General features: G+C 40.6%; 1 protein-coding gene across 1 annotated transcript in view; it reads right to left on the bottom strand.

Annotated features, from left to right (window-relative positions):
* Nucleotides 1–5,410: 5,410 nt before the first annotated feature.
* Nucleotides 5,411–21,158, bottom strand: part of tll1 (tolloid-like 1) — a 39,728-nt gene continuing 23,980 nt past the window's right edge. The window contains exons 13-21 of the mRNA XM_076091932.1: nt 20,591–20,786; nt 20,359–20,484; nt 19,183–19,343; nt 18,915–19,095; nt 13,398–13,523; nt 10,335–10,462; nt 7,184–7,397; nt 6,629–6,879; nt 5,411–5,545 (exon numbers count right to left, since the gene is read on the bottom strand). Of these exons, the coding sequence (XP_075948047.1) occupies nt 5,411–5,545; nt 6,629–6,879; nt 7,184–7,397; nt 10,335–10,462; nt 13,398–13,523; nt 18,915–19,095; nt 19,183–19,343; nt 20,359–20,484; nt 20,591–20,786 (1,518 nt within the window). The remainder of the gene's footprint in view (nt 5,546–6,628; nt 6,880–7,183; nt 7,398–10,334; nt 10,463–13,397; nt 13,524–18,914; nt 19,096–19,182; nt 19,344–20,358; nt 20,485–20,590; nt 20,787–21,158) is intronic.

Below are 21,158 nucleotides of genomic sequence, written 5' to 3'. Positions count from 1 at the left end.
GACCATGAACGGTGGTGGTGGAGGAGGAAGTGAGGTGTTTCACCATTTTGACCCTCACTTTCCTCAACCAATACACACAAACACACACACACACACACACACACACACATCTTCAGACTCCTGAGAATCCATTTACTGGGACTGTTATATAAACAGGCATGGCTTCAAGAGACTGTTCCCACAGCTTCAAGAACTTTACTGCAAAAAAGAGAAGAAAAACTACAGAATATCAAGACCAACGTAGGTGAAGAAACCTACCTGAAGTACTTTGATTTTTGGTGACATGGACTCTAGTTTGGCTTATATCAAGATTATTGACTATTGGTATTGGAAAGTAGTAGACTATAGGATTCAAGTTACATTTGGAAATATCAAAAAAAAACTTTTTATATTACTTAACAATACATGTCCAATTAAATGTTCTCCTTCCTGAAATAGCGTCAAGTTCTTCAGGACAATTCAATGTCAGCACAATGTCGAGACAATAAAAGTTGATCCTGAGAACAACGAATGAAAGATATAAAAACATAAATCAGCTCAGATTTGTGTACCGCAATGCAAATGATGTATGTATACTCGATACTTTTGATATCCTAATTATTATAATGGTGGTATTAAAGATGCTATGTGACCAAAAATGATGTCTGGACAAAATGAGCTGCACCCCAACACATGCACATGTACATCCCAGATACCGCACCAAAACAATCCCACCGAGAGGTTCATTCAGCGTCTGATCTGGATCTTTTGATACCATCACATGATATTCCTCGGTAGATCGAGTTCGCCAAGTTATCAGAAAAATGGAAATATTAACATCTACTATTCCCTGAGCCCTTTAAGGACTTATGCAGTCCATATTTAAGCGTAATAATTGAGATACAAAATATGCATAAAAAACAGAAAAGGCATAAACTGACTTATTTCAGCTTCTCAAATGTGAATATTTTAAACTTTTCTTACTCATCTATGATAGTAAACTGATCAGACAAAACAAGATACTCTGCACATCACCATGCACTTTGGAAAATTGAGTATATAGACCATATGATTAATAGAGAATGTAATCAATAGATTAATTAACAATTGTAGGCAGAATGATTACAATTTGTGACTTCAGTTGCTACTACTGCCATACACTCAGCAGTTGTGGTTGTGAACTGACACCGGCTCCATCTGTGTATTATCTATAATAATAGATCATCTATAATAAGAAACAATAAACTATTGTTTCTAGAAAGTAATCATTTCAGATCTGAAATGATTAGTTTATTGATCAGCAACTATTTTGATAATCAGGGGATTGTTTGAGTCATTTTTAAAGCAAAAATGACACAAATTTCATAGTTCCAGCTTCTGAAATGTAAACATTTGCTGCTTTTCTTTGTCTTGTAAGTAAACTGAACATCTTTTGCCTTTTTTAACTTACAAAGAAAGATATCTGAGTATGTAACCTCATGCTGAGGGGAATTGTGATTGGTATTTTCACTATTCTCTTATAGTTTGTGGACAAAAAGATGAATCTGTTTACCACTAAAATAACAAGCAGATTATTGAAAATAATTGTTAGTTTGCAGCTCTAAATAATTTTGCAATTTTTCAGTGAAAGTCCAGAAAGTCTTATGATGCACCCAATTAGTTTTAAATGGTTCTGTGGTTTTCTTTAGACGAATAACTTCAGACACTCACTTTTACAGGAGCAGAAACAACCAATGTGGGATTTATTAAACACCTTTCATGAGGGACAAAATAAAGACATTATTTTAAATTCCACATCCTGCTCCTATATGCATTAGTAACTCAAGTTTGCATTTGGTTCATGTTTTAATGCTTTGAGCAGCACAATCAAAACTCTTTTCAACTTAATATGTATTGTATTGGGAAGGTAGAAGTCAGTAAAAGGTAAATACCATTAGGGGCAAGAGAGAAAAGTATTCTTCTAATTTGGGTGACCTGTTCCTCAAAGCTTGGCCCTGAACATACAGTGATGCCACTGCAGTTCTCTGGAGGAACTGTAGATGGTGTCAAAACATTCGAGCAGATCGGATCACTGACCTTTGAAAAGCTCAAACTGAGCGCTCTCTAGTGGTTGACTGGCTGTATAACAGTGGCACCAAACTCTTTCTCTCTCTGTGTGTGTGTGTGTGTGTGTGTGTGTGTGTGTGTGTGTGTGTGTGTGTGTGTGTGTGTGTGTCACCTGAAGCTCGTCAAACGGATCCTATAAAGGTAATTAGTGGCTTATCCTCAAGATACGTTAATCTGTTGTAGAGCTACAATCATATTAATGTTTCACGACTGAAATGATTGGAGCCTTGACGCATTTTTTATTTTTTTTTACTCTACTCATAACATAATTATACATATTGAACTCACTCTAGTACTTCAGTGGGTGTAAGTTACCATTATGAAACGTTGACGGTACCTGCACAGGAGGCAGTGGCGTTTTTCAGTAGAATAAACGTTTGGGTAACAACTTTGCACAGATGCAAAATCAGAAAATTACACTATTTGACACAATGCGCTATTTCACATTTTCCATACAGTAGGTGGTAATCGGAGAGCACATACCTGTTCTCCTCAATTTGCTGTCATTCGGTCAGTTTGAGTCACTTCACTATGTTTGCCCAATTTCACCAAGTTGTCCTGCTGCCTCCATGTTTGGTAAATCCTCACATCGATACTTGAGATCCTGAAAGCCTGTTGTTGATCAGGTAATCGCCATCCCCTCCAATTAACACACACGGGAAAAGAGTTCTCTGACAACAGTGCAGTTTTTCCAGAACCACTCCACCTTAAATTTGATTATTTTTAACAGCAGTTTGGTTTATAACAAAATCCCGCAGCTGGTGGGCAGCGAGGTGTTTAATTAAAATGTTACCTTCCAATAAAATCACACTTTCTTCTGCTGCCAGCAGGTGGGGCTTTAACTCAAACACTATGGCACTTTATACGGAGTCTGATGGTGCCACCACATTGATTATAAACTTTTTCAGTGTTTAATTGTACTCAGTTTATAAATACACTATAGCACTTCTGCATATTGTTTGTGAGGTGGAATTTATGCTAGGAAGTTGCATAAATAAATAGAACAACACACACCAAGTCACAATATAATCTACTTAGCTTTAGAGATGCTGGTTGGCAAAATGACCTTAGTTAGGCTAGCTGATTCCCCCTGTTTCCAGTCTTAATGCTAAACTAAGCTACCAGCTGCTGGTTGTAGCTTCATGTTTAGCATACAGACAGGATAATGGGATTAATCTTTTCATGTAGCTCTCGGGAAGAAATGTTTCAATTTATAAATTGATTATAGTTTAACACTAAAAAAAGACTGTTTACTTTGTGCACTCCAGACTCCATAGAAAACACATGAGATGGCTGTTGATGTAGAATAAGTGAGCAGAAACAGCTGCAGACAGGAAATAAAGTCTAACAAAAACACTCAAAGTGGGCTGACCGATTATTTTAGCGTGACTTCTTTTACTAAACCTTTGCCATGGACTAATAGTGGAAAACAGAGTAATAGATTACAACAGACCTAATCTGAGCCATTAAACACTATCAAATGTGTTTTATAAGTATAATATAATCATCAGGTCAAAAGAACATAAAGCCAAACACAGCAATAATCCACGAAACACAGCTGCTTGTGGTTTTTACCTGTGTGTATTTTAATGACTGATTCGGAGGACGTCATGTCAGCGTCCCTGAACTACAGACACAGAGGTGGAATGATAAAACAAAAACTACAGTGGATCAGGGTCACCTGGAGCTTGGCACGTACAGCGATGAATGATTCAACTTAAAAACATAGTTTACAGACATACACACACATTATTTTCTCTATAATCACCTATAACACACACTTACACGTTTTCATTTAACAAAACAGATAATGCATCCTGTATGCACCTTGATATTCCTTCAACTTTACATCACTTTGCTCTCCACGCTCCAAATATACAGAAGGGGGAAAGTGTGTGTTGAGATGTTTGGGAAAACGCACACAAATTGTTTTTTGACGTGTAAGCATGTGTGTATGTATCTCTGAGAGCAGCTACACAAATGACACATAAACACACATGCACCATTGAGACTCTATCTCACACACAGACTACATTTCCCATGTTTTTCGTTGTTGCTTTTTTTTTGACAATAAAACCATTCAAGCTCTCCAAACAAATGCAATACACTGCCACAAGAGCATAGGAGCGACCTTGTGCAGCATACATTTTGGTTGTAAGGCAATATTGTAGTTCCACAGGACTAGTGCTGTTGATGCAGTGTGCTGTTTGCACGCTGACTGTGTTTCCAAAACCTGATCTTCCAACCAAACTCGTCTGTCGTTCAATGTATTTTTTTATTTTTAGCACCATGGGAATCTCTCCTTCAATCAGAATGGTATCACTCCGAGAGACAGCTATGAAAATATTCCCTTCCGATATCCACTTTTTATTTTGGGGTGAGGTGGAAAAACGGAAACATCCATGAAAGTTTGCTACAAGACGGTGCAAACTCAAAAACAGCATGGACACACACACACACGCGCACACACACACACACACACACACACATAACATAATGCAAGGCTTAACAATAACATCACAGATCATTTGGAAATTCACCATTTGCATTTTTTTATATTTTTTCCCATTCCACGATGGTCGTCTGCATAAGCTTTAAGCAAAAAGGGCAAATGACGGACTCCAGAATTTAGTTTTTTCTTTTTCTCTGTACACACATACAGTAAACACAATGGGTTTTACAATAAGACATGAAATAAAATCATCTGCAGCCGTTCTGAGCTGGGCTGAAGAGACCAGTTCCCAGGCATCAAAGGCAATAAAAATGTCTATTTAGCGTTTCCTCTCAGTTACTGTGGGTTTGAGAAGCCGTCTGATCACAGTAAGTCACAGTTCAAGGAGTCAGAAAAGTCTCTAAACTCCCTGGTTGGATGCATTTTGTTTTAGGTCGACGCTCCTCACGCATCCGTAGTTTATAATTCTGAATATGAATCTCGAGTGTCTATGTGTTTGTTTGTACTCTTTTGTTTTGCGACCGTGAGCATCCATAGCGAGCGTAGCTCGGTGTGCAGTAATGAAAACCATCTCCTCCACAGAAATGGCTCACTCAGTCGTCACGTTTGTTGAAGCTTTTGTGGATGTCTCATTGTTTTTCCGGTCTCGTATCAAGAGTGCGATGACCTGTGTGGAGCCACAGAGGGAGACCAATGTTCACATAAAAGTGTCGTCTTCCTCCCGCGGCTGGCGAGCGTCCACAAACGTCCACGTCTGTCTGTCGGGTCAGAGAAGAGGGGACAGGCTGTACTTTTCTCATTGCCATGGTGAAGGTCAGGGTGACAGTGGCGTGGGGCTGCACAAAGGTCAGAGGTCACGGGCTGCGTGTGAGGTCATTTCCTGGTGTGAAGGCTCTCCTGGAACTCGGTGCTCGTGTAGCGGATGTGGAAGCCCTTCTTGCTGATTGTGTCGTCACTGTGGAAACGGATCAGCATAGCACCTCCGGGCGAGTAGATGCCCTCCCTGGGCTGAGGAAGGGAAGATGGAGGGACACATGAAGCATATCAGACATTTAGAGGTTCATAACTGTGGTTTTAATATAATAGTATTATTATTATTATTAATATACTTTACATTACAGCTTAGGTGTGTTTTTTCCCACTTTCAAGGCAAATTTTACATTAATTCTGTATGAACATCAATTAGAAACTTTTGAAACTTGTGTCATCCTCATTTGTGGAACATAACAAGGTACAATTACAAATACTGTACTTACAATAAGTACACATTTGAGGTACTTGTACTGTATTGAGTATCACTTACAGGGTCCATTTTTCCACATGAGTACTTTCATTTTTAATACTTCAAGCATGTTTTGCTGACAACGCTAATGTATTTTTACATAAGTTACAATTTAGGTGGAGAATGTTTTACTTTCACGGTGTCAACACAATACCTGAATTCAGTACCAATACCCCCAAAAATCTATTTTTCAATATCAACTGTACAAGAACTTAAATATCTGTTGATGTCTACTGTGATGTACACAAGTCAAGCAAGTCAGGCTGCCTGTAATGATATGAAACATCTAAAATAGTGCAGCATGCTTTCAAAAATGGACAGAGTGTAAATTATTTGTAGTTAAAGATAAGGCTGATGTTACTATATATTTATCTGATTATGTATTAAAAGACCTAAACCTCTCTCAATACCTTCTGACTTCCCAACCGGTTCGCAGACATATAATTAGGTTTTTTATTTTCATATGGACACAGTAGTTTCTACGGCACATTTGTTGGGTACTAAATTCATATGCAGGTGTTTTGAGTATTTACAGCAGCAGGATGGTGCATGTGTGATCGACACAAATAAATTACAATGCCTATAATGAAGGAACATGTGCCCCAGTATCAAATGTGTGTTTTTATATAGTTTTTGGGACAACAATGGAGCTCTGTAGGAAAGAGGAATAACATATTTCAGGGTTTGGTTATACAAGCAATACTTCTTAGTGAAATCAATTCATTGTTGGTGTAACAGTCCCCTAAACCTGGCTAAGTTTTCACGTCGAAGGTGAAAATTGAGCCTTTAAAAAGAACATAAAATCTTACCCCTGAACCGCAGAAGCGGCCGAGTCGATGTGAGTTGGCGTCGTACCCGTTGTAGAGCTCGATGTAGTCATAACCACAGTCCGCTTCCTCCTCTACCTCAAACGTAATGAAGCTCAGCTCGATGCCGTAGCCCTGCTCGGCCATCAGCAGCCATTCGCAGTCAGTGTGACCCGGATAATTGTTGTCTCCAAACTGGGAGTGAGAGTAAAGGTTCTTCTGACGAGCTTCTGCTTTTAGACGACCTCCACACTCTGCACAGACACAGGATCAGGAAAGAGGGACATATTACTCTGATAAATCAGGCATTTGTTAGATTTTGTTTGGTCCAATATAGTCAATAAACTCTTGTCAGATTTCGTGAATGATTTTCATCTCGCATGTGCTGTTGTGAACCACTAGAGGGAAGTATAACTTAAAAATCTATTTAAACTTGAGAAATCAACTTTGGTGACTGTGAGTGATGCTCTTTGCAGACACACACTCACACACAGTGTTGCACATAAAGTGAGATATTATCACTGACACACATAAACACTTAAATACGCTTCCACACACCTGTGGAGTGTGTAGCTTGGAAACCCTTTCTTTGTACTGAGGCGTCAGAAATGAAGCGAAGGTACATCTTGTTGCCGGTGGAGACCAGCTGCTCCGGGATCTTGCTGCCACACAATCGACCCAAGATGGTTGCCGTGTCACTGTCCCCGTCGAAGGCCTCCAGGTGGTCATATGCACATTCCTGATGCTGCTCGATCTCAAACTCATTGAAGGCCTGGAGAGGCAGAAGCAGAGAGGATGAGAGACTGCTGGGTGTGATGTGAGAGAGTGCTGAAAGACTAACGTTTGACCTCCCTGCTCACAGTTTCATAGGGACTATTTCCTTGTTAGAAAGTATTACCAGTGAAAAGTTTTCAAGCTGATGTCCCTAGATTATCCGAAAATCAACAGGACACTGTTTCTAGAAAGGCATTTTACAATTTTTCTGACACTTCAGATTTAAAAACATACATTTGTTTGTTCTTAAAATGTGGCTGAGTCTTTGAAGAGAGGAAGCCAATAGTAAGCAGCCTAAGATATTTTTATATTGAGATAAACTTGCACTTGGTGATGTTCATATTTGTTAACAGGAATTAGAACAAAACCACAAATCTATGTCCTACAGTATATACACGTATGCATAGCTTCAGAACAGTGCATAATGTCAGACAGCAACGACAATGAACGTCGTTCAGAAGGGAATTAGACAGAGACTAATGACAAGAGTGTATACTTTGTTAGAGCCTTCATTAAACTGTGTGAGTCATTTCCTGGCCATTATTAGCTCTTATTTTAGCTCTCTTTTGGTCTCCATCAAGTCCTGAGAAATATCAGTTTTTTTTTATGCTCCACTTTAGTCACCAGTTAGTAGCTTGGTGCTGTGAAGGTAGTGCACAGCGATTTTCTTTTACAGCGTTTCATCCGGAAATATTGGTCTATTTTGGCCAAAAACAAACAAATGTCAACGGTGACAGTAAAGTTAGGACCAGAAACCAAAACAATGAGCTGAAAGTTGCTATAAAGGAACACACAGTCATGTGATCTATTGTTATTATACAAAAAAAAATATTAAACCTGCTTTAACCAAAGTAACCCAAATGTCACCAATAACGCACCTTTGGTCGAGATGCTGAGAAGGCTATGAGTATTTCTAAGGCTCTTCAGTCAGTGTCACACCCCTTTAAAACTCTTTCAAGCCAATATAAATATATTTGCATTTCATATTCTTTGACATATCTTCAGAACAGACTGCCTGCCTCCCTGCCTCTTTGCCTACACATTGCTTGCACACTGGCATGCATGTACATTGTACACAGTGTCACGATTCCTAATCGAATCAAGTCACCGTGAGCTGAGTCATAACACCTTGCAGGCCTCTCTCCCACACAGACACACACACTTCTCTGATCGTCTCCTGAGCCGTGCTCCATCACGCCACCACAAGCACCGCACCGCATTGGTTTTGAACCAACCAGGCGAGAGGAGAGAGAGGGGCGAAGGTGGGCTGATGTGAGGATGTCGTTACTGAGAGGGGAAGTGTTTGATTCTGGGGGTCGTGATGGCTTCCAGATGTGTCTAACTGTAGCTCGGGTGAGACACTGGTTTGGGGATCTGTTCTCTACTCCCACGAGAAGTTTGTGTGACCGACAGAGACTGAAGAGGCAAATAATAGAATGACCTTCACGTCTATGCTCATATTCCTGGCATTAAATATATCTCACTGAGATGTCATTACGATGGAAACAGAGAGCACAATCTCAACACACACACAAACAAATTTCCCAATTTGCATGAAAATCCCATGTATTCACACATTAAAAATAGGTGCAAAAACTACTGTTTCTGTGCGACACTATTTGCATGAGGAACATGAGTGGATTTTAGGAGGATTATCTGTGTGAATGTGGGCATGTGCTCCTGTATCTTTGCAAGGACCAATTTGCATTGCAGGATCAAGATACACATGCATTTTAGATCAGCGGATTCATTGACTGAAAATTAATAGTCAAAATATGTAAGAATTAAATGGTGATTTGCACATTTTCTTTGTGTTTTGTGATGATAAACTGAATATCTTTAGGTTTTGGACCGCTGATCGAACAAAACATGCAGTTTGAAGACGTAGCCTCTGGCTTTATTGAATTGTGAGTTTAAATTCTTCCATACTTTCTTATGTTTTATAGATAAAATGGTTAATCGATAGTTAATACTTTTAACTACACATATAATGTTCCTGTTTGCATGCATCCTCAGAAATTAATGTTACTTGTTGGCAAGAACCAATTGAACAGTGGCAGCGATATATATCAGGATGTGAAGTAAGGTTAGCATGTCGCCACTGATGCATTTTCTGTCCTGATCCAAACGCTAGCAATGCAATAACCTGAAGAGTCACAATGTTTACGTTTACGTCACGGTTAGACTATGAATGCGTGTCTAGACCACTCAATCACCTCTTGCAAACAGTGTTAAGCATCTTCTGTGAATCCACCTGAGTCAGGAGAAACTCCATCTGCATCAAAGCTAACACTGTTATCTGAACGCCATTTGTCTTCCGTCACATCATCTCCTCTCCTTTCTCTCTCTCTCTCTCTGTGTCTCTTACTGGACAAATAACCACGCACACATCACACTTTATACGTTCAGCCTCGGCTATCTTCAATCCAAGATGCATACGGCAGAGAATAACAATGTCTGTGGTTTATTCCTAAATATCTAGCTGCAGTAACTCGAAAAATGTGGAGATGACTATTTGTGGTGACACATCAATGCTTACATGCACAAATGCATGTGTGTGTGAGCATGCAGGCATGCACACATGCACACACACACACACACACACACACACACACACACACACACACACACGCAGAAAGCCACAAGGACACAGATGGCCACTGCCCAAGGCCTCTTTCTAACGCATGAGCACACGCTTGCAGTTAGCCCGAATATACAAACGTGCACTTTCTCCACCGTTCACATTTGGGTTTCATAAGTGGAACATGGGAGGAGAGATCATAGAGAAAGATGGGGGGGAGGGCAGCCTGAGGGTTTAACATAAGATATGACCCCACAGACAGAATAATGCATTGTTCTGGACAATAATGCTAAAGTAAAGGGTTTAAAGAGGCTTCACAAGCCCTCGAAGTCTTCTCGATTTTAACACACTTACTATCTTGACTCGGTGTCCTGGCGTGGCTGTGATGTCCCAGGTGCACTCCTTACGGCTGGGATACTTGTCTGGCCAGTTAGGGCTGCTCAGGGTCCCACTGGGGCTGTGGATCTTATGCTCACACTCAGCTGAACACACACACACAGAAACACACAAGCACACACACAGAGAGGAAGTTAAAATCATAGCTGCACAGGAAAAGGTCAGAGGAAATGGAAAGGGAACAGGAAGGAGAGAAACAAGAGAACCGAAAGAGAGAGAAAAGATTTCAAAGGAACACATCCTGATGACAAGTTCAGTGTGGATTTCACATGGATGCATGCACGCATGCTTTAAACAAGCACACTTTGTCTGGATGGAGTATCTCTATTAGTAGTAGGAAAAGTCACACATTACCTACAATACGTACAGGTGAAATTGAGGTTATTATCCTGGATGACATTTGAACTTCGAATTTGTATTTATAGAAGCAAAAGCCCGTAGGATGGATCTAATTAGGAGAAAGGGTCATTTTCTTGTGCTTATAGTTACACTGCTTATAGTTTTAACCAAAACAGCACTTACTGCTGTCTAAACATCCGATTACTGAGCATTCAATTCTGTTCCTCACACATACAAGACTTGTGCGAGATTGTTAATGCATCCAGCAGTTTCAATCAAATTATTTTTAAGATCCAGGATCCATTCTGGATGAGTTCAGAAATAAGGAACAAAGACAAGGAAGAGATGCGGAGATGGAAACACGTAATGAATCAAGATGCTTCCACACATTGTACGGGAAAGATTATGCGAGTCACACAATTTAGCCTTCACAGTCACCAGATCTCAACCCAATTGAACACTACATCTCTGGCTGGGGTTTTCTCCAAAGAAACAAAACTTAGTTTCTGTTAAGAATTAAAATTAAAAAAACTCTGTAATGTGAAGCTTTGCTCACCTTGAGGTTACTCAGTGGTGCGGTCTGTTTGTGCTGCGTCTTTCGGGAAAGTCCAAGTCAAGTCTCCAGTCTTTGACAGTGAGTCTCAAGTCTTACAGACACTCAGTGAACAGATCTATAGTGACCAGTGCTGTTTTCAAGCAATTTAATTTGCGTCCAAAGTTATTTTAAACAAGTTCAAGTCAAGGAAGACAACATATCTCTGGGATCTGCAGCTTTGCCGACACTGCTTCTTTTTAATGTTACAGAAACTGTTACTCAGAAGTCAATTTTATTTATGTATTTATGAGTCTATTTAACAGGGACAGTGCACATTAATAAATATTGCTGTAAATATGCCAGAGTTAGCCCAAAGCCTATTTTTCATCTGTATTCAACTGTTCTGTTATTACTTTGTTAGTTACTCTTAAGCTCTGCACTGCCAAAAAATAAGAGCATAATTTGCTGAAAACTGACTAACTATATAACTCTTAATACTTTACATAACAAGTCAGCTGCAGGCAAATATTGCAGCATGCTAATAACTGTGACTGCTTTCCTCCTGGAACGTTTCAGTAAAAAAAAAAATGCAACAAAAGCTATGAAGGCAGCCCTCACAGTCACAGTGTGTGTGTGTGTGTGTGTGTGTGTGTGTGAGTTAAATGAACGGCTTTAATGAAGGTGATGGGAGGCAGGAGGCATGCACAAGACAACATGTATTCCAGAGTGACATTTTTTATTTAGTCAGACAAACTGAACCCAGGTACAGAATGAGATGGATGAATTCACAAGATCAATGTAAATGAAGGAGAGTCTTCTAACATGCAAAGTATTGAATATAGACGTCATACACACTATTGTTACAGAAGACCCTCACACCTTTAAACAATTTAGTTACTTACAAAACACAGATTTAAGCTCTGACAATAATAACTGAGTTGTCCGACATAGGAAACTCTTTTCACATTAACAGGAGTAGTTTATAATGCCACAGCATCATAATATTACCAGTATTCAAGTAAATAAACCAACAGCTTCAAGTTTACCAGTTGTCTTCCTTTCATAAAAAAGGCTGGTGTCTCATAGTGTCAAACACTTCTGTCAGGTGACTACTATTACTAAAATGTGATGTTGAAACTTTCACACGGACAATACTATATGTATGCATGTAACCACACACACACACACACGGACACAAACTGTGTGATGGGAATATGGATTTACATGACTCTGCAAGGTTACCAGCTCAGGCTGGTCTAATGCACACGTAAACACACACACATATACGCACAGGAAGACAGCGCTACATACAAAGCTTTTAAGCTCCCAGATGTTTGAAACACGAGTGTTTTTATGAGCAGCACAGGGAGCCTTTAGTGAGGCGAGTATGTGTGCGTTGATGTGGTGTGTGTGCACACGTTCAAAAGTTCAACTTCAAAGAGACGAGTATAATATGTCAATTCAAAAGTGGGGTGTGTGTTGTGTGTGTGTGCGCATGTGTGTGTGATTTGCAGAGGAATTTGCTAATAGCTTCTAATAAATAATGTTTTCTGTCAAACTGAAACCTTCTTCCCTCTCTGTAAGTCTGTTTCTCACACACAAACAGCTTTAGTGACTTGCAGGCAGAGCTGTTTTTAAGTCTTCTGAGACAAGTTCATGTCCAGTCTCAAGTCATTTGAGACAAGTCAAGACAAGTCTTTAAGTCTCAAGCCCTTTAAGGCTAGTCCAAGTCAAGCAAGTCATATGAGACAAGTGCAAGTCCAGTCTCAAGTCATTTGAGACAAGTCAAGTCTTGAGTCTTTACGAGTGAGTCTCAAGTGCTTTAGTGCAAGTCCAAGTCCAGTCTCAGTGGTCACGACTCTAGTCTTCACCTCTGTAACCTAATGTGACACATGCCGACGTCAACAGCTCTGCTTGCAGGCACCAACTGTGGAAACGTATGTAAAGAAAACACTGTCCTCAGATGGAAACGACCAGTCTGTTGTCCTGTGGACTCTGATGTGGGTAAACAAAGGAAGGGTCGTATGATGGACGATGGCTGCTCTTGTGAATGAGCACATGCTTGTGTGAATGTGGCAGCACGTGCATATGCACTCCGATGCTTTTATGCCAGTGTGTGTGCTGATGTGAATGAACGTGAAACCCACCTTCCTTACAGTCATGTTTGTTCTCATGCAGCACAAAGCCATGGCGACACTGACAAACGTAAGAGCCCACTGTGTTGATGCACTCGTGCTGGCAGCCGCCGTTGTCCTTGCTGCATTCATCTTTGTCTGTGAGAGATACACATGCAACACATCATTCATGTGGGAACAGCAAAAAAGATGGAGGGTGGAGGGAAGCAAGAGGTCAAGCAGGGGGGAGGAGTGAAAAGATGAGAGCCTAAGGAAGGGGAGGAGGGTTTTTGAAAAGGAAAAGCAGTACAGGAGGACAGCAGAGATGGAGGAACAAACAGTGATATAAAGAGAAGACTAGACGGAACTCAAACAAGTTAAAAAGGGTTCAGTACTTACAAGAGAAAGTGACAAATGAAGAGAAACATGAACATTTATATCCAGCAATCCTGGTAGGCAAACATGAGCACCCAAATTAGCTGTAAGACTGCAAGATACTGTTCATAATTCACCTGTAAAGAGTTAAAGCCAAGAGAAATGGTCAATGCACAATTGGTTCCCAAAACAGCTTTACTGTCAAGTTTGGGATTTTTTCACTTGAACCAAAAGCATGAGAGCAAATATGTAATGAATGAGTTCAACTTTGTGCTTATCTGCTCTAAAATAAGCTGCGAACATTAGCATGCCCGCTTGACTAGCTTAGTACATAACTACGTAATTGAGCGTTTTTTCCCTTTCATTAGTTATCTACATCATTTTGTGGGCTTATGTACTGTACTGTAAAAAGTACTGACACACCCACTCTTTGATATAACCCATTTTGTGAAAACTGGTCCTGTATACTACGACTGTATATCAGAGTGTTAGCGGCTCTGTCCTGCACATAATTGGATTTTGGGAAGTTTACACTCCATTACGTAAAATAGCGTCACTTTTGCCAAAGTCATTGGCTAATCCAAATCCTCACTGGCCTTTCTCTTGTAAACGTGAAATATACGTTTTACAAGAAACAATAAAGCATAATAAATCTCAATGATGCTTGCAACAAACAATGCTGCACCTCTATCTTCTACAGGTTGTGAGGATGCTGACTCTTTGTCCGGGACATCATCATGCACGTAGTCATCAAATACATATTTATATACATCTTGTTTTAAAGCGAGAGTTTTAGTTAAGTTGATGCTGATGTTGATATGCTAACAATTGAACTTTTTCAAATGCGTATGTGCCATGCTAGAATGGAAAGCTTGACAGGTGTAGCAGCAGTAGCTGAGGGGGACAGGAGCTTAGCAATGTGTGAATTAAGTACTGTGGAGCCATGACAGCTTTAAATATTGTTAAGAGAAGAATCATTTTGAAATAATTACTCAATCTAAAGATTTCCAAAAGAAAGGTTCGGAGAAATTAAGGTGTAATAAAAGAAAGCATTAACAGAAGTTAAACAGAAGTTAAACTGCAAAAGCAGACAACTATAAATGGTTAAGTTAGTTAGTGTATGTCTTGTTGTTTTGTTGGCCTGTAAAACTATCTTTGTGCTGCTCTTGGGCTTCATGGTTATGGTTATGGTTTGTGGTCAGGCCTCGTCTCTGAAACGCCTCTGACAGTAACAGCTGTTTTTTTTTTTTTTAGATCAGCTGTGCTCTCTTCGGGCCAGACAACCATTGTTAAATCATGTGTTCACTCAGCCAACTGAGGAAACTGTAAAAATGTGACGAGAGCTTCTGTCATCACGTTTGGATGTTGTGAGCCTCACGTCGTTATTTTGGAAAGCTACTGGAGACCTACTTCTCTGTGGTGTATACGTTCACCAACGCTGTACATGGTAGGGTGACACCTAAATGGTGACACCTAAATGTAGTCCACAAATTCCCCCCATGAATAAACTGATTTGATTTTGAAGCATTTTTCTCCACACATTTGCATACAAACAAGGATAACTGATTTTCTTGAGAGTACTTACTACTGTATATTAAATGGTTGCCTTACATGAAATCAACTATTACAGTTATTATTATCATTCATTTTTTTGTGCTAATTAATACCTTTGTTGGCATGGCTCGTATTTCTATGATGGCGATACAGTGATGTTGGTACAGCAAGGCAAAGGAGCTGTTTTAGGATTTAAATTAAAATAGTTAAAACCGATACAATTAAAGAGAACTTAAAAAGAACAACTTGATGCCTAATTTTCTTTTTGCAGATTTAGATGAGAAGATCTATCTAATGCTTGCTTAATATGAAGTTACAGCCAACAGCTGGTTAGCTTAGCTTAGCATTTAAACTCTGCTGCTTGTGGTCACAACAGGAAGTCGGTATGCCTGCTTTGGGTTTTGTACAGCCATTACAAAGGTTGTATTAGTGAGCTTTAGAATTGCTCTTTCATGGATTTTGTTACTCTTTGGACAGAGCCAGGCTAGCTGTTTTTCCCATTTCAGTCGTGCTAAGCTAAGCTAACCAACTGCTGACTGGAGTTGCATACTTAACAGTGGTATTGATCTTCTCATCCAATTCTTGGCAAGAAAGTGAACATGTATATTTCCCAAAATGTCAAACAATTCCTTTAACAAACTTATTTCCCCCTTTGTTTCACCTTAAATAGCTTTAAGCTTGTAAAAATAATCTTCAACACTGTCTGACAGTATCATACATATTCTGGATCAGCTTGGCATTCCTCTTCATTGAAGCTATATGTTTTACCGTGAATGAAATATTCAAACCTAAAGACTTCTGCATCATTTCCCCAAAATCCATATTTGGCATCTTTGGAGATTTAGTTCTCGACAAAAAACTTGCAATAAAGTTGTCTGTAAACTTGAACAATGTTTGGCTGTACAGCATGAGTTTACACTGACTGGAATGCTGCTGCTTAAGAGGTCAACGCGTTAAGACATGAACAAAGAACACAACTGAGGTGCTTTCTCTCCCTCATCCTCTAATTTGTGGCTTCCTCTAAACACACGGCTTCTCTTGACTGGGACTGGGTGATGACAAAGCCCATTTTAATGGAGCTGAACACTGAAAGCTCACATGGTGGAGGTGGAAGCGGGAAAGACTCGCTCTGTGTGGGGCTGCCATGTTGACAACAGTGATGGTGTCAGAGACAGAGATGTGGGGATCTACAGATGACTGCGCAGGAAGACAGAGCATGTGAGTGTGGGAAATAGAGCAGAGCGTGTTTGTGACTGGGAGTGAGAGACAGATTCCTATAAAGAGATGTGAGATTAGACACAGACGGCGAGTCTCACCTCAACTCAAGACCTTGCAAATCAAACTAGATCTGCTTTTAATGAAACCACTAAATCCTCCTCTCCCGGTGAGTCTGTGTGTTTGTCTGTGTCTGATGTGGTATTACGGTGCTATTGTGGGCTCAGTCTCACCCTAACACGGGCTAAGAAGCTTTGCGGTAGATGTTACACAGTGTGCATTGTGGCTTTCTTCAGGTTAAGCACACAATGTCCACACGCACACACACACACACACACACGCGTGCACACTCACCACACGTGCACTCTCACATGGATTAGTAGTGTGTGGTAGGCCGGAGGGACCTCCCGAAAGCCGCTGGATCTTTGCCAACCAAAAGCTTCTGACAATAGCAAAGAGACTCACGCGGCAACTTTTAACACACACACACACACACACACACAAATTATCGATATCTGAGTAAGTAATTTCCCTTTGAAGCAACTCTCCACTGAGCACTTTAACTTCCAGGTGTTCTGGAGGTAGTTTCATTTTGATGAGCTCATCCAAATGACAGCTTTGCTTCCTCTGACGGAGGAGGAGGCTTTTTTGGATCAGTTTTGCCATTTCTGTTTTAAGTTATGAGAGAGTATGAAAAGAGATTTTTCTTCAGGAGAACTTCCTAAAATTGTTAAATAGAATTGAAATTCAACAAATTTATCCCAGCGAGTAGAGGATATTTGTTTTGTTTTTAGTGGGGAATCATAGCTGTGTCCCAATTCAATACTACGTCCAAACTCTTTCCAGTATGTAGTGTGTTCATGCTTGGAAAGCAACAAAATTAAGACATGCATACGTTTTATATTCACTGAATATATATATTTTTTGAGTGTGGTACTGATGATGATGATGTCATATGATGCAATGCACAACAGAAAAGAAGCACCTTCTCACATCTCCAACAAATTAAAACTAAATTGAATTTGAAATATAAATAAGTAGTGGGCAGTTGTGACATTTCTAGAACACATCAGACAATAAAAATGTAATCATTTGCAACTGGCAATTGCAGCTGCAGTTTGAAAATATCTATGTCTAACCAGTATAAAAATATAGACACACCTATATCTCACACTTGCAAAGTCAAATAAAATAAGACTACATTTTTTATAAGCGTAAAACAAAGCTTCAATAACAATGTTACTTATACGTTTTTAATGGCAGTTTGCATGGAATGCTAAAGTGGCTAAATGTTAATATTGTATTGTGTTGTACTAATATTAAATTGGGACAAAGCACATGTTTCCCTCTGGAGGAGAATGGATTCAAACGATGATCCCTGCCATTAAGACGGGATCCATCCATTCTCTCATCACAGGAGAGACCAGAGCCAATCAGAGATTCCGATTGTGAGGTCATGTTACCTCTGACCTTTGGTGAGGTTGCCAGCTTGTTGTTGAAATGGCCACGGGTGGGAGAGCGGCTGCGCCTAATGTCCTGGCATGACTCAAACACAATCATACGCTCTTGACACAGAGCCAGACTGTCTGAGGGAGAGAGGGCAGAGCGCAGGGTGATGTGTGCAGGAGGCCTGAGAGCCGGCGGAGGCTCAGGAGACACAGCATGACAGACAGACACATGTAGACAGACAGAGGAACAGAGAGGGTGTAACGCATGACAGATGGATGATTCCACACATACTAAAACCGTGCAAGCAGACACACACACAAATGAACACACAATGGAGGTGGGCCGATCAGGAATCAGGAATGGAAGAAATGTGTGTGGCGTTGATGTAGCACAGTAAAAAGTAAAGGTACGGAGGTAGTAGGTGGGGGGGTTAAATGGCCAGGTAAAGACCCTGGTTTCCATCTTACACCATCAGTTAGCTTTAATTGTTTTTTGATATTTAACCATGACAGTGATTTTTTTCTAATCTTAACTACATTTTGGGCCCGATCCTAATTCCCTTCCCTTGGCCCTACCCCTAGTTTTGGAGCGCCCTTGAAGGAGTAGTGGCCCTTAAAGAACAAAGCCACAAGGGGTAGGGTTTGAAGTCTCTACCTAGGAAATGAGACACCACTCGATGTGTCATCAGTAGCTGATTCAATTATAAATTAATATCAACCCATAGAAATTTCTGCCCGTCACTGATATCAGATGAGCGGAGAAATGCAGAAAATGTGCTGGTGGATTATTTTTCAAGCTTCATACAAGGGACATGGAAAGCTTCTCAACCTGCTCCTACACCATATTTAACTTCTTCATCTGTATGTACGAAACAAAATACACTGCTATGCCCACCCCCGACAAACACACACACACACACACACACACACACACACAGGTTTAACACATGTATCCTACCTGAGAAGAAGTGAGCCTTGAAGCCTTTCTTGGAGACCGTGTTGTCAGATTTGAACTCAATCCTCATGTTGTTATACTGAGAGGTGATGACCTCAGGGACCTCGGTGCCGCAGTATTTACCATGCAGCTTAGAGTCGGATGAAAGGCCGCTGCGCACCTCCACAAAGTCGTATTTACACACCTAAACACACAAATAAGGCTCTTGTAACAAGCATCAACACATTTTCTGCTATGCTTAGCATCTCCCTGTTATTAAAAGACAACACACCTCATTTCCCTCCAGCTCGAAGGCCTCAAACTGCATGGAGATGCGGTACTGAGTGGGAGCGACCACCTGCCACACACAATTCTTGTTGGGCGGATACTCTTTCGGCCAACCGGGAGTGCTGATGGTCCCGTTCAACTTAGAGAGGAGACCGCCGCATGCCGCTGTACACACACACAAACAATAATTTAGACATGAACACACACGCCTAGGCAATTATATATGTGTTTACATGTTTCACAAGCCACAAGGAAAGAAATCATAGAAAAAGGAGTTTTGAGCTGTTTTACATCATGGTGGCTGTGGTGAATCAATGCTAAGTCAGTTGTTTTTTGACAATTTAGATTTCAAATGCACTGCTTTTTAAAGTTGTGAATTATTGTGCTCCAGGCTGCACCGGCAGTAAAGATACAGAGCTATCGTTAGGAGTTTGAGTGGTTGGTTTTATTCAATGAGGAGGCTTTGCAGACTTGTATACTGCATCTATTTTAGTCCCAGAAGAGTTTCTGCCACCAGATTCAGCTCAAGAGGAAAAGTGTAATGTGTATGGAAAGTCATTACTACTGATGTTTGCTCATTTTAAGTAGGTCTCGTGACCTAAAGCTATAATACCTGTACAGTTCACAACAGCATTTTCCTCAGACCACAACTCAATTCCTGCGTTGCCCGTTAATCCTCCTGACCATATTTATTGCTGTTGTTCTTAAATTGGAGGTGGACATGGTGAAATGAGCCTAAACATCACTGTAACAGCCTACAGATGTTTAATATATATTATTACACTTTCTGTATGATTTTTTTCCACACATTAAATCCCTGCCAAAGTAACTACTGCTTTCCAAAGAAATACAGCAAAACCACAATTTGGATATTTCACCAGCATAGCTTTTTCTCTCTGCCTCAGAAGTGGTTTGTTCCGTTGTTTCAGTATGTGGGTCACTACGGGTAGTTAATCTATTTTGTGGGATTAAAGGACCTTCACAGCATTTGTGGCATTGGAGCAACAAGGAATGTGGCTTTGTGTCAGGAAGATGTTTTTTCCTGTTGATGGAGGCGGTTCGGATGTTTTTTTTGTGAGACTGTAGAAACACACAGTAGCATACAAAGAAATGCACATACAAACATGAGTTTAGCATCTCTCACACACACACACACACACACACACACATATACAGTTACCTTCACAGCTCTTCTTGTCAGGAGCTAGTTCGTAGCCCGGATCACAGGCACACTTGAAACTGCCGAGAGTGTTTACACACCTCTGTTCACATCCTCCATTGTCTGGCTTGGCACACTCATCCTCCTCTGAAAAACACACACGTCAGCGCACATTTATTTTCACACACATTAAGAATGCTCTTGCTGAAATGCCGTGGGAGAAAACACAATCAACCTCCGCGCACACACACACCTTTGAAGAAGTTAGCAGCAAAGCCGGCCTTGTTAACCGTCCCGTCTGAGACGAACTTCATCCACAGTGTGTGCGAGGTGGAGCGCATGTCTTCAGGTTTGTCGTAGCCGCAAAATCGACCAATCAGAGCGCTCGTCTCCAGGGGGCCATCTCGAACCTCCAGGTAGTCGTAAGCGCAGCTGTCGTGCCTCTCAATCTGCGAAAACATCCATGCAGGTTCACACACACACACACACACACACACACACACACAGAGCGAGATACACGACACTGCTGTGAATATCAACATCCATCCTGTCACCATCAAATAGCTGGTATCATAAGGAAAATGTAATCTTCTTAAAACCTCGGTCTTATGTGTGTAGTTTCATTCAAGAAAAATGAGGTTGATCTTTGCTCCTGTGTAACGGTGAACTTTGACCTTACAAGAGTGAAGTGAGGTTTGGGTCAGATTGAGTCCTTTAGCACACTGACATTTTTACGGCTCTGTGGCTCTATACACTCACACACAACACATGCACCACTAACATTATTAACTTCCTCGCAGTTATACGAGCGTGAAATCTGA

The sequence above is a fragment of the Anarhichas minor genome, unplaced genomic scaffold (assembly GCF_050575085.1).
Source record: "Anarhichas minor isolate MPS153535 unplaced genomic scaffold, ASM5057508v1 ptg000014l, whole genome shotgun sequence".
Taxonomy (NCBI): domain Eukaryota; kingdom Metazoa; phylum Chordata; class Actinopteri; order Perciformes; family Anarhichadidae; genus Anarhichas; species Anarhichas minor.
This window is presented reverse-complemented; position numbering and strand designations above follow the sequence as displayed.